Below are 15,294 nucleotides of genomic sequence, written 5' to 3' on the forward strand. Positions count from 1 at the left end.
CTTAAGACGCGGTGTAATCCAAATTTCAGTGAAAGTCGGAACATCATACAAATAACTAAAATATAATAAAGGAATAAATGATACAATAAATAGATTACTCTTTACGTATTTCACTGTAAAGTATTGTACCATTGTTCTGCCCCTTTTTGCCCCCGTTTCGTTAGATAAACTTGTTCTTGCACCGCATTTTATTTTGTAGAGAACTCTTGTTTTGAAAGGCCATGCAACCAGAAACAGCACAAGAATGGTAACTGGGAGGCAGGGTCGATCTCAACCGCCACTTTTATTACATCAACAAAACCCATAAATGAAAGATAGCATTCGGAACGGTCTTTCTTGTACAACAATTTGTTTGTTGGCGTTTTACTGTTTTTAGACAGCTTAATAATATGTGCTTTCACTTCCATGGTGATGGCCAATTGTTTACTGCGTGCCTCGAAACATCATAAGTCGAGACCGTCGTAACCCCCCTGTACCGTGATTTTATTGGTCCAGCCCGCTTGGGACTAGACTTTGTAAAGGAGTTTGCCACCCCTGGTTGAGTGACTGGTGAAATTCGTTGAATGAAGCAGTGCCAAAGCAGTGAGTGAATGGCCAGACCAGAGAACTGTACATTAGTTGAAATTAATACTGAGGGCCAACTTTTCATATAAAGAAAAAATATAACTGGATTATAACAAGACAGAAGCTGGCTCTGTGATGCACAGTTAGCACGTAAACCCTGTAAAGCCCACACCATTAAATAACTGACAGAAAATTCTGATTTTTTGAAACTGGAGTCTGTATTGGTCCTTTTGAACAAAAAAAAAGTGGAAATATCAATGTCCATATACATGTTTTAATTTGTATCAAATTTGATACATTGAGTTCCAGTTCTTAAATATATATATTTTTTTCTTAACAAACAAAAACATAAAAAAAAAAATGCAACAAAACTTAAAAATTGCCTATACCAGTGGTGTCAAACAAATTTTTATTTTGGGCGCATTTTAGTGATAGTTTCTGTCAGAGGGCCGGAATGACTGTGAATTCAAATACATTTAAAGTGTGTTGATCACACATTTATCAAGATTTGATATCAGAAGCGGGCAACAACTGTTCAAAAGAGATTTGGAGAATAAGAAAATGTTTGTTTTTCTTCCCCCAAAGTTTTATAAGTTAAAGACAACTTGCAATTTTGGTATTTTAGTCAGAAACCTGAAGTCACATTAGCATTTCAAGGGCCACAAAAAGTGAGGTGGCGGCCGGATCTGGCCCCCGGGCCTTGGCTTTGACACCTGTGTCCTATACAGTACTATGCAACAATAAGAAATCCACCAATGGAAAAAGCAGGGTGAGAATGTGAAAGATTGAAAAATTTTATTATTTTTTTTCATTTTGCGGTTAATAACCACGGTTAAAAACAGTTTCTGTCTGTGTTCAGACAAAGACAGACTGCATTTCTGACAGTAAACATGGGCAAAGTGGCCCACACATTTCCTGCTTTTCTGTCAGGTTTCCCAGGTTGGGAAATGATCAAGACTATCCTTTCTCACATCAGGGGGTACAACTACCACATTGGAAATTTGGCTTTCCTCTTCCACAGAGGGGTCAGCGTTGTTTCTGGAGATGACAGTGGTCTGTCACACTTTTTGACCTTTCCTGCACTTGTGAGGGCAGTGACAACAGAAGCCTAAGACCTTCAGCCGTGTGGACTTGCCCGCGGCTGGCAAGAATGGCAGCGGGACCGGTGTTTCAGCTTGGTCTTTTCTGTTGCGGATCCATGCATTGACTAATGCAATTGCAATGGTGTGCCACCAGATGTAGAGGTACCGTCTTGGGGATTTTATGGTGCAGATAGCATATCAAGAAGGTGAACCCGCTGTTTGTGTCAACAATGGCTGGTCTGGGAACGTTGCTCATCATTGCCCAGTGGTTCAACGCCATCAAAAGAACCCTGTGTTCACAGCTATGTTGTCATAAAATCGCAGGATGATGCTATATTATATTTGATGATGCTGTATATGATGTTATCTGATACTCTTTCCATTTCACTTTTTTACTGGCTGCTTTTCTGTTGTTTTCTTTGTTTTTGCTGTTTCCACTTCTGGGACTCCTGGACCTTCATCATCACCACTACTATTTGGGGTTTCCTTTTCCTCATCATCACTGCTATCTGAGTTTTCCCCAATCCTTGCATTCTTAGTCTTCTTCCTCCTCCTCATCATCCTGTTCCCCGAGCTGCTCCATGTCACTTAAATTCCCATCCAAAATCATCTTCAGAGCATCTTACACTGTATTTTTTGCTGTCTAACAACATACATACACACACAATACCGATGGTGTATTCCTTCTTTGAATCGGTCAGTTTTACGTATAATCAGTAAGCAAAAGAAAGTTTCTAGCAGCACAACACCCAACTTGTCACCATTTCTAATTCTTTTCTCTAAATGTACAAAATTAGGAAATTGGCAGAGTCAAGTAATCAGTTTACATAAAAAAATAAAGATTGCTTGATGCTTGATTTTAGTTATAATGCATAAAATACAATAAAATGGTAATGACTGATTTAAAGTTACACAACCTTATTTACACGCTGTATCAAATTTGATAGTTAATTTTCAACAGGGTTTTACTAAAACATAGATTATAAAATATTGAATCAGTTCACATTGCATAAACCCATTAACTGTTCCTACTGATATTTCACACACACACACACACGCACACACGCACACACACACAAAATGTTTTTCTTAACCTTAACCATTTTTCTATAATTGGCAAAAACCTTCTGCAAAAATCACCTGCGCCTGTTTCTCTGTTCATGGCAAAATTCAAAAACCAACTGGGAGGCGTTTGATTGCTCAAATTACTGCTAACTGCTAGATATTCCGTGCATTGCATGTAGCTAATTGTCCACATTGGGTTTACCTGGGGAAAAAAAATTGTGACAGTACTCATGTGGAGGGCTCACAAACTCATGGATCAAATATGATCCGTTTGCCGTTAAAGGGACTCAAGTTCGAATCCAGCTGGCTCCGGCATTCCTGTGTGGGGTTTGCATGTTCTCCCTGAGTCCGTGCAGGTTCTCTTCGCGCACTCCGCCTTCCTCCCATATGCCAAAAACAAGCATGGCTGGTGTATTGGACATACTATACTGTCTTTACGGGTGATTGGGTGGGTGGATGGTTGTTTGTCTCTATGTGCCCTGCAATTGGCTGGTAACCAGTTCAGGATGCCCCTCCTCCCACCTATTGCCTCAAGGCACCTGGAATAGGCACCAGTAAGCCTGCGACTCTTCTGAGGATAAGCAGCTGTAGATGATGGATGGATGAATAAAACCAAAAGTTTGGGGATAACTTGCTTATAGCTGGCCAGCTGCTTGTTTACCGCGACCTTCATAGTGGCAACAGCTATCGTGATTGCTGTTTTCGAGTAGCGTTGTTAATCGTTGTCAATTGTGAAATTTGCCAATGTATCCATTACCTGGTAAACAAGCTGCCAGCCATCTAGGCATATATTGCTTGAGGCTTTCTTGTACGTATTTTTGCGACCCTTACTAGGGAATATGGGCATGACGGTCCACTCAAAGGTAAATAAATCCTTTCTATTTTTTTTATTTATGATGTTTTATGATTGTGTACATGTATGTTATATGTACGTAGCACTTACTATACTATTTTGGGACCAATGTTTGAAAGGTATGTACAATGTATGTACGATGTTTTTACCTGGGGTTCTTAACGCATTAGCTATTTAACATTGGTTTGGATTGCCCACCATGCGATGAATTTGTCTTCGAAACCCAACTGTGGAACGGATTAATCTCGGAACATGAGGGCCCACTGTGGGCATATATATATATATATATATATATATATATATATATATATATATATATAAACCTCACCCAGTTAAATCTTCCACAATTCTGACAATTTTCTCAACTGCCATAAACATGAGAGCATGAAAGAGGAAATACATGCTAAATAGGCAGTACGCATACATGCATGCAGACAGGAATAACTAGCTGAGTGCTGAAATATCAGTTTGCAGCAGCCACTGTTAAGAGTGAAAGTGTCTAATCATTGCACTGACTGACATGTTTGTCATTGAGAGTGGCAAGTATGACTTGGGATCTCAATAGTGCAAATATTGACACTGACAAGCATGCACAATTTCAAAATCATGGTTTCAGGAACTGAAATGCTTGTTGTTTTTTCTGTTTTTGTATTTTCTAGCTGTGGCTTTTCTGGTCCTGGTGTCCTGTTCCTATTTGATTTACCTCACATCTGCCCTCATTCACGTGACCTGTCTGTGTACCTGCCCTCCGTGTGTCGTCCAGTCACTTTCCCCTGCCACATGTTCCTGTCCAGCTGTTTCTTGTCATCCTAATTGTGTGTAGTGTATTTAAGCCCTAGTGTGTTTCCATTTAGTTGTCATTGTCTTTGTCTATGGTGGTTCTTCCTGTGTTGCATTTGCTAGTATTCTGTCTCCTTTCTTGTTTTTGTTTTTGTTTTTGTTTTTCTTATTAAACTATTGTATTTGGAATTCGCCTTGATTCCTGCATTTGGATCCTCTATCCTCCTATGATACAAATGGCCTTGGTAAGCTTTCTTTTGAAGTCCTGGCAGTTTTTCCTCCTGACAACGGTGTATAAGATCATCGTAATCAGCTCTGAGGTTTTTTTTTTTTTTTATTGATGTTCTTATCATCCTTGATTTGTGATGTCTTACTGCTACCCAGCTGATGACAGATAAAGTATTTTTTACACCTAATTAATACATTGTGAATTGTAAAACTGAGAAGCGTTGATAAGAAAAGACCCCGCTTTCCATGCTAAGATAACCTAGTTAGAACTTTAAAAAGGGGTGCTTGGGTGATCTATTTAACTTGTCACATGTCTGGCTGGAACCCCTTCAAATTGGAGAATATCCAGTTTTGTCTGGATTAAATTTGAACAAGAAAGAACAGTCTCCTGTACTGTCAAAAAAACTTACCGGTTAGACAGCTGATCGAGACCAGTATGCAAGCACTGTTGATCAAGCCAGTGATGTTTGTGATATATGCAGGTAAATCAGCCTCCAAAGTTAAGCATTTTAGTACATTTTCTTATATTATCTGTTGTAAGTTGGTGTTGTGGCAACAAAAGCTCTCAATATCAGTTTTTGGCGCCTGATCATAGCATTTGGTATTTTCTTGGTGTGACAAATCAGTCTTGCCATTTTCATAGCCTGTTTCTGAATCGGAGGACTTTTCTGGCCCCAATAAATATCCATGTTGGCCCGTTTCTGCTTGACTTTCATCAAAATGGTCCATTTTAGCAATGACAACGATCTGACATATCACTTGATGGAGCAAGTAACGGCCCTGTCGATGAATTGATGTCACTTCAGTTCTCAAAATGTCACTCCCTTAAAACTAAATAGGATGATTTTGGTGAACTGGTTTGGCAAATAAAGAATGAGACACAAAAATTATCTGTGTGTGGTGTTGTTGTTTTTTTAAATATGATTTGAAAGAATAGGAAAGTAATACCTTGCCATTGTTGAGTTCAAATATGTATCTTGTTTCATACAACCTCTTCTGTAAATGGTATTGGAAAGAATGTCTCCAGAGGTTGAAGGCAGTCAAATAGCATGATTTGTATGCTTTTCATGGATTTTTTTTTTCAAATGTATTTATTCAGTTTTATTTATTTTTATAGAACATATCACATCAATGCACATAATGTGTTTATGCAGGTGTGCTAGGTTGATGTTGGTTTACTAGTATTTGTTATAAACTTGTCAACCCTGTTTTTGGTTAATGAGTAATTGAAGGGGAAGTTCGCGCAGCCACCTCGGTAGAAATCTTTAAATCCCGACTAAAAACACATCTATACTCAAAAGCATTTAGTTAAATTAGCCTGTCTGCAGCCTTCTTCTTTTTTCCTGCCCCCCTCTTCCGGCCGGGAGAGGGGGCTAGCTAGATGGTGAGGGTTGACTTGACCGCCTCCATTGGGTCCTGCGCTGGTCGACCATCACGGGTTAGGAGTCTAGCCGTCTGCGGTCCACCTGGCTGGAATGCGGGATGGTTCCTGCCCAATGGCTTTGCCTGCTGTCAAGACATCACTGCACTATATAGCACAATGTTTTCTGTAATTTATATTGTTTCTGTGTTCGGTACATGCAGCATCCACTTCAACCTGTGGGCCTGGAAGGGGGCTCCTCCCACCTGTGGTCCCTTCTGGAGGTTTCTGATTTTCCCCAAATTGGGGTTTTTGAGTTTTTCCTTCCCCTTCTGGGAGCTTTGACAGGGGATGCTGTTGTGTACCTTACATTGAAAAGATGTCTCTGTATGACCTCTTTTCATTCTGTGAAGCCCTTTGAGACTTCGGTGATTTAGGGCTATATAAATAAAATTTGATTGATTGATTGATTGAATTGAAAGGGAGGTTGCAAGGTTTAGCTGTGGATTAGCGTTTAAGTTAATGGTGACTTGGTTATTTTCTCGGGCTGGATATTTTTTTTAAGATGGTCGTGGGGTGAATTTTTCTGATTCAAGCTATGATGAAAGTGCTGTTAATACTTGGCTGGCAGACCGATGATTACAATTTGGATAGACTTACACACACATATATATGTATATACATGTATATATGTATATGTGTGTGTATTTAGTTAATATATTCCATCTCATCTATGAATCTTTCTAGAGAGCCAGAAGCCTTACATACTGGCTAAAAAGTGGTTCATCCATTGAAAATATGATATAATTTGCACAAGGCCAGCATTACTACCCTTGGGTAAGTTTTACATTGCGTTAGTGTCAAAAGCGTGCTACTGTACTTTACAATGCCAATCATCAATGTCAGTTTTTGGAAAACATATTCACATGTCAGTTAAGATTATCTTAGGAGCGGTTGTCTGCAACTTGAAGATATGTGACCAAAAAGGAAAGGGCGGGACAAAAGGAACATTTTTTTTTTTTTTTTTTCTGCATGGTGGACTAATGTTGTGTGACAGAACAACTCAATAGTTGTCTGACTACTGTATCATGTAATTGTCAACTTCAGAGATGGCTCACTGAACGTATTTCAAAATTTGATGGTGCAGCATTGACATGATTAAAAAAAATCGGAGTGACTACACGGGTGAAGTATTGCAATTTAGGACAACATTTACAAATACCAAAAGACATGGTATGTGCACTTTAAGAATTTTTAATCCTCAAAGCAGCAAAATACTTCTCTTTTCCACTGATTAAAGTGTTATTTTTTTACTCCTCCTCTTGTATGCTACTGGAATGTGTGTTCTATAAAGATAAGATAAGGCAGGAGACACTGAAAATTTTACGCGTTTTTCCAGGAGAACGCTGCAGGAATATGAATTTGCCACATTATGGCCACGTTCTGCACACAAGGTCAACATCTGTTGTAAATATAAAACATAAAAATCCCTTTTTTTTTTCTTTCGGGCTTTCTCTGACACTAACATACATGTAACTGAAACATTTAACCAAATCGAAATGTGGAATAAAATTTTTTATTATTTGAAGACATAAACACAACTTTTTTTGGCAATGAAAAATGTAATCCTTAACCTTAATATTCCCATCCTACATCTTTTAGTTCATTTAGTCTTCATTTCCGAGAGCAAACTGTTATCCTTACCTTTAGGTCACCCATCTTAGGGAAACCATTTTACGTTCCTAATAAGCAGCATTTCCCATCACTACGGCAAAACAAGACTCAAATATTGATTAGGAGCCAACTATGATGTTGCTTTGACGATGAATTAGAATTTTTCCCTAGACTCGGGCTCTTAAGCATCTGGGTAAACAGATGTGGATTTCTTATGACACCGAACATTTGCGTGAACAGCAATTAGCCGTTTGTTCCAGACCGCTCCCAGCGACCGGCCCTCTAAAAATGAAATCCCCATAGGATCCCTTCTGACATTTAGTGCACCTAGCTAAACAGGCATAACCGGGTGATACACACTATCCCACAATAAATTTATTTCGCAAAGGACATCTTATGACACGCAACAACAATCTGATCCCTTATGACATTTAGTACCCATAGTACCCAACAGACATAGATACATATTTTCCCTTTGTAAATTGAAATCCCTTAGAATCACTTTCAATATTTAGCACACACCCAGTCACTTTTTTGATGTGTTTATGGCTATTCATACGCCATCAATCCTGTTTTTTGGACATGTTTATGGTTATTAATATCGCTAAATTTGATTCTTGGGGAAATGATGACAGATGGATGTACTTTTACCTGATCAAAAAATGTTTTTACTTTTATGGCCATGTGGGTTTTGTCCAGGCACACCACATGTTTCCTCACTCCAAAGAAACATGCAGGTGTATTGGACTCTCTATCTCACAGGTGTAAAGCTCCATTCCATGATGACCGGATTCCTTCTTGTTTTCCAGGTTTCTCTCCCTGGAACACCTGATTCAAATGATAAGTTCATTGGCTTGCTTTACAGGAACTTTCAAATTTTCCTAATAATTTGAATCAGGTGTGTTTGGGAGGGATGCATCGAAAACGACCGGACTTTGACATTTTATGCTCTAAATTGTCCTTGGTTGTGATTGTGAATGAATTGTCGATCATCCTTGTATGACCTACAATTGGCAGGCAATCAGTTCAGGCTATACTGATGTCTATTGCTAGAAGACAGCTGGGATAGGCTCCAGAACAACCAGCAGATAAGCGGTCAAGATAATGGATGGATTGATAGTTTACATCCAGAGTTTGTGCCTTTAGTTTTGCCAACTGAGTCGTTTTAGGGAGAAAGTAATAGATCTAGAAATTCCGCTACATGAATACATTTTAGTTCATGCATTATTAACACAAGTAAATTATTGAAGAAAAACAAACAATGGAATCACTTTCGACTGTACATTTATTTCCAAAAGGCTGCATATACATTTTGCAAATTGTACTGTACATAAAACATCCAAAATGTCCATAATTATAGATCCAATATACCACAAAGCTGCCCAGGCATTACCAAACCATAGATGTTCACCACTAGAAAAGCTCTCTATAGCCTATTCAATATTATAATTTGAATATGTTTTAATTAACACCTTTAAATATTTATCAGTGTAATTTTTTTGTCATCTCCTTTTGTACTTTACAACATTCACCATATACAGTAGTTAAACAAGGCACGAGAATAGTGATGTGAAGCCAAGGCCATGCGTGTACCAAAATAAGAGCATGTGAAAATCAACATAGGTGAAAGGAAAAGATTTCCATATATGTGAGACCGAAGCATTATGCATAGAGAGAACAAAATTGTATTTGTGCATGATGTCACAATTTATAAACCAAGGAGATGCAGTTGACATGTCTGAAACACATTTTAAAAAAGTGAACACTGAATAACAGGCACGATGCTGTCCGTGCAACTTAAGCTCGAAATTTTGGCAGTTTTTGTTTGGAGCAACTAAAGTAGATCATAAGCCACAGTTAAATAGATTAATCAAAGAACTATAATCATTTACCTGCCAATATAAAGTGATTATTTATTTTGGCTAAAAACGCATATGGAAGCAAGTGAAAACTTGGTACAGTATGTTCGCCCAGTCATGTTGTTCTCATTCATACACAAGGCAATTTATTAATAGTCACACCATAATGGATCACTGACATACTAACCAATATTAATCTCTATTTTTCAAAATAGACCAAAAATGATATCAACCAACACAATTAATCTGTTTAACTTGCATCTATGAACAGATGGAACTGTATATATATATATATATATATATATATATATATATATATATATATATATATATATATATATATATATATATAATGTTACAACACACCATATAATTTTAATAACGCTGCAAACATTTTGCTGTAGTTCACCTTGTTTATTGAGGGGGGAAAAAAAGCATGAAAATGTCATTTTAATTTGTTAGACCTCGTTGTGTCTGCATCTTTGTGGATAAGTTTGAAAGGCAGAATTCTACTCTACACCATATCCAGCAGGCTTTTTTTCAAATAGTCTCCATTTGGCCAATTCAGAATTGGCCAAGTCTGAAGAGCCACTCCAAATGTTCAGGTATATAATAAAAATGACAAAATGAAGATGTTTTGGCACCGATTAACACAACCTGAATGCCAATCATGCACCAGGTGTTATACAGAAGCATTTTACGCAATACAATTGATCGAGTATGCCTACACATAGTCAGAAGTACTCTGATAATTCTCTGTCATTTAGCATGTGTGTTTGTCTGAAGGTAATTTAGCCCCTGTATTTCTAAAATGTACACTCCAGTATGTTTCTCCATGGCACCAACATTGCATTTGTTCATATTCAGCAAAGGTGGTAATCATGCAATTTAGTAATACAGCGGTACTTCTACTTACGAAATTAATCTGTTCCGGAAGTTGTTTCGTCACGTTAAAGCTTTCTTAAGTAGAGACACTTTTTACATGTAAATAGGCTAAAAATGACTCTTTGAATGAGCCTAAATCCTTTAAATGAATGTTATTAAATCATAAAAATGCATCAAAAATGATAACAAATACATAATAGAATTATGTAAGTGTATAATAATCAAAACATATCAGATATAGAATAATAATAAAACACTCCCAAACGCTTTAAATTAATCATATCAATTGTAGCAGTTGAAAATACGAATGCAATTAACTTATTTATCTTGAGATGGTGCTGGTGTCTTGGTGATGAGTGCAAACTAGAGAGACACATTTTTAAGACATTTAATTAGTACGTTTTCATGTTCATTTTGAGTGATCCGGGAATCATTTAATTCCACGGGAGCAATATAATTTAATTTTTGGGTTTATTTTGAGCATATGTATGTTTACTTAAATCTAGTTTGGGATCAAGTGTTTCCTGTGAGAAGTCATTGCTAACAACGTGAACATCGGACGTGACAGCTTTAATTGCTATGTTATATATGTGTTCTTATGTGAATATCTACAATCTTAGCCGTAACTAATCTCAATTTTGTTTGTTAGGTCGACGGTGTAAATTTTTGGTGAGAAGTGTGGATGAAACAAGTAAAGTTGAAAAGTGGAGGACCACAGTAAACATCAATGCAAAAAACTGTTGTCTCGCATGTGGCCAAGTCGGCATATTAATAAATGATGAAAATGCATCACAAATGTTACAAATGCAGTAAACATCATGTGTTGTGATAACGTATTACTTTACAGTAATGTTGGCACGAGCGCTGGTGTCTTGTAGTTTATATTATTGGCCAACAATGTTGCTTTTCAAATCCTGAATTTTCTCTCGTTATTAGAGACAATATTTTTCTGCTCAGGCATTTCGTAAGCTAAATTTTCCCTAACAAGAGGGGTTTGTATGTAGCGGTACCACTGTACTCGTTTTATTGTCAAAATATAGATAAATCCATGTGTCGTAAAGATTTAAACTCTCAAAGCTTGTCTTCCTGTACAGACTTAATTAGTCTGTGAAATATAACAAAATGAAAAAAATACCCCCAAAAATAAAAATAGAACAGCATGAAGTGTATTACTTATGCCTGTTAAATTATTAATATTTTGGCTTCTACATTGAGCGAGTGACTCACTGACCCGATCCCCGGCCAGAGTCGCAACAATCTCAAATTGTGTCTAAGTATATTGTGGTTATATTTTATCTCCAGTTTTGTAATCATCCTGCTACTCAAGTAAAATGGAGACGCATTGAATTTCATTTGGTGTGTGCTTGTGTGAAGTCCACATGACAGCTCTCAATGATGTAATTGGTTGATAAGCCACAGTCACGCACCCCCGACAGCTCTTGGAAATAAACTTATCTGTCAGTACAAGAAAAATAAATTATTAGCTGTGAAATTGTGGTATGTAATCACTCTACCGATGGACAGTGACCGTGTCAGCTGGTCACTAGCTGACCATGCTGCCATAGGACAAATTCTAGAAAAGGAAGCCTACGTTCTAATTTAGTCAGATAACATACAGCATAATGTGTTGAAAGTCTCAAAATATAATTAAATCTTCAGGACACTTTAGAGAGATGAAAATGCAGCAATTCTTGAATTTTCACACGAACAACATTTATGTAATTGGTATCTTCTGTCAATAGTATCCCCAGGAGATGGTAGATTTGCTTTCATGCCAATTCAGAAACTACAAGACACATATGTTCCTCACACATGAAATCCAAACACAGAAAATGAAATTATAAACAAAAGAAAAAAAGTTAAGGAGTTGATTATCAGTCTCAGTGAACAGGCTGTTAATAAAAAGTACAGTAGTGGCAGAATTCACAGCAGCTATCATCTCTTGTACTCTGCCAGTTCATTGTCTGTACTCAGAGAGCTTGATGTTCTTCTCTCAGCCTGGATTTTGAAACGTCATCTGCCATATAATCAGGAAACGTGCACCTTCATCTCAGACCGCATGTCTGTATTTGATTCAAGTCAGTGTCTTGCTCATCCAGATCCATAGGGGAGGTTTTGGGGTGTATCTTGCCAATTTCTTCAAGGGCACTGGCAAGAGTGTCAAGGTCATCCGTGTCTTGGTGGCGAGCCTCCCATAGGCACAGGATGATGGCTGAGGGACTCTGCTGCTTTGCAAAATAACCGAGGTTTCTGTTAAGATGCACAAAAAAAGATTCATGAATAAAAAGGATTAACATTAAAATTGAGACGTCGCAAAACTCTTTACTGTTCTAAGATAAGGACAGACATTTTGGAACACCCTGTTAATGTGTCTTTGTGCGCTGCTATAACAATCTCCTTCTTTCTCCTCAGGCCCGGCGAATGTACAGAATGTATTCATCAAAAGTTGGGAAATACTTTCAAATTCTTTAGTAGGTGCAGCAAACTATCAACTTTTGATAATACATAGCTGTGAACCAAAAGTCATTCAAGGTCGAGCATAATGTACATCATCATCAACATCACTAAACTAACAGAAAATACCTTTTATGTGCAAAGATGTTTTCTGGGCCAAATGTGTCTATCTTGAAGAAACAAAATGATAATACATTCGGTTTTGATTAACATTTTTTATTGATTAATTCCATCAATATGTCATTGTAATGTCAACAAATCACAGTTTTTCTCAGTACAAGTTGAGCTTGCTTATAAGTGCCTCCCCTTTTTTACAGCATTTTTGTAAAATTCACCCAAATTGAAGTTTAAAAAAAAGGGGGGGGGGGGGGGTCGACTTTAGCACAGTCGACTTGTGCATGGAGAAATACGGTAAACAGAAAGGGTAGTGAAGTGGTTTCCTGACATGTTGGTTAAACTTGGTATAGTAAGTTTTGCCAGCTCTTCATGACTTGGCAGCAGCTGCTGTTGTGTTCCCTCTGCTTTCCACAATGGCTGATCTTCTGTTGAGTTCTCATACAGTCAGATGTTTGCTGTAAATGGTGCTAACATGTAAACTTGTTCAAAATAATAGCTGTGGGTTAAAATGGTGGTTCAAGTTTAAAATTCTTACAATGGTTTTACATACAGACGATACTGTATGCAAATACAGTATGCCTGCTGCCTATTTAAACTGTGATTACGCTTGTATGCTCCCAAGTATGTGGCAAGTTAAACACATCTGAAATCTGGAAGATGTAACTAGCTGAAGTGACAAACCATTATAAAAAGTCACATACTGTAAGTGGTGATGATTACAACAACAGCTTAGAATGATGGACAAAATGAACTGTTTCGTCGATCTTACTCCATTGTTTTTAGACAGTTTTCACCATTTGATAGTCCGTCGGCAAAACGTCACACAGTCCATCAGTACTGATGATTTGCCCACCTTTGATATTTCCATTTAATAATAAAATCCTTAACAGAGAATGCAACCCATCAAAAGATGTGCTGTGAAAAACTGGTTACCACAGAGAAACATTTCTGGCTAAACTTGGTGAAAAATTAATAGACTCCAAGAAGACAGAAACTTCAGTTCAACGAAATATGAATTCAGTCATTCACAGCAAAGAAAAAGCTTTTTCTCCGCTTACTTTAATTTTCTACACTTTCTGTGGAACAACATATTTGATAACAATTCAATTAGTCTTAATTTGGAAACTCATAAGCAGTCGTCCAAATGGAGCTACTTGTTTTTAAATAAAGGCCACAGTAATCTTTACATCCTTTTAGAATCAAATTAAACTAATCAAAATTCCTGTGTACGCCTGGGGGAAGATGATCCTCCATTGCTAGCACTAGCTTGGAGAAATATAACATCTTGACATGTTCTTGACCTTTACGAGCTAAAGTTATGCTTAGTTTATTGTGACTTGTCTATTAGATCACGATCCAGCCTGGAAGGATTTTCATTTGTTCACAATATTCAGTCATTTCAAACTTTTCTTATTTTTCTGTGTCGCCCAAGTCTGCCAGTTTCTTAGGTCCAGTCTAAAACTAAAGACATCGACTACATTTCCTGCTGTATAGTCCAGATAGAGAGTATGTAGATGACTTGTGCTTATCTACACTGTCTGAGATAGGTAATCACTAAATGATATTAGATATAAAACTGACTCCATAAGCATATGCCCTCCTTAATACTGTATGGAGGAATCGTTGATATTCTCCTGAATTTATGAACTCATGATATATATAATCATGAACTCAGATCAGAATGAAAAACTGTCTAAATCTTACACATTGTCCCTTTAAGCCTAAAAACAGTACAAATCATTTAATGTATATTATATCGTAAAGCTTTAAAGGCAAAATAAAACATTTTTTTTGTATTTTATTCCCTTCATTACTTAGCTTCACAACATAGTGATGCATAGTTTATGCTTCAGGCACAAATAGTTGCCGCGTTCGACAATTTCATTGTTAATATTCAAATTCAAGTTCAGTCGGCTACACACAGACGTTTCCAAAATAGATGGTTTCGGTGGGGCAAACATCAGCAGCTAGTCTACATCGTTATTGTGTTTAACGTACTGTTTAACATGAGTTTTTGTATGTTTCATCTTGATATGCATTGAACAGAACTATTTATGGACTATAGCAATTGTGCAGTAAAAGGGTTACCTTACCTTATCATTTTTGCTAGTTGCGAGAGGGATCTCGCCGACAAGGTTTTGAAATGTTGGCGTATCCACTGTGGAAAGTGGCAGCATATCTTTACATACAACACAGTATCCTAAACTCTTGAGGTCAAAGTGGCATCCCTGAGCAAGAAAATCATCATTTTGCACGCTTTGTTTTATCCCCACTCTCAATTATCCATTTTTTTGTTGTTGTAATTGCTAACTTCACATTACTATAGAACCGCTCTAAATGGTTTGCCAAATTACTGGTGCTATTTGGCCAGGT

General features: G+C 37.3%; 1 protein-coding gene across 2 annotated transcripts in view; it reads right to left on the bottom strand.

Annotated features, from left to right (window-relative positions):
• Window positions 1-9,795: 9,795 nt before the first annotated feature.
• unc5db (unc-5 netrin receptor Db) overlaps window positions 9,796-15,294 on the bottom strand; it is a 223,741-nt gene continuing 218,242 nt past the window's right edge. For both annotated transcript variants that reach the window (XM_088426309.1, XM_088426300.1), the window contains one exon: window positions 9,796-12,600. In XM_088426309.1, the coding sequence (XP_088282435.1) occupies window positions 12,396-12,600 (205 nt within the window). In that variant the 3' untranslated portion in view covers window positions 9,796-12,395. The remainder of the gene's footprint in view (window positions 12,601-15,294) is intronic.

This window comes from Hippichthys cyanospilos, chromosome 1 (genome assembly GCF_059441005.1).
Source record: "Hippichthys cyanospilos isolate Australia breed blue-spotted pipefish chromosome 1, RoL_Hcya_1.0, whole genome shotgun sequence".
NCBI lineage: Eukaryota > Metazoa > Chordata > Actinopteri > Syngnathiformes > Syngnathidae > Hippichthys > Hippichthys cyanospilos.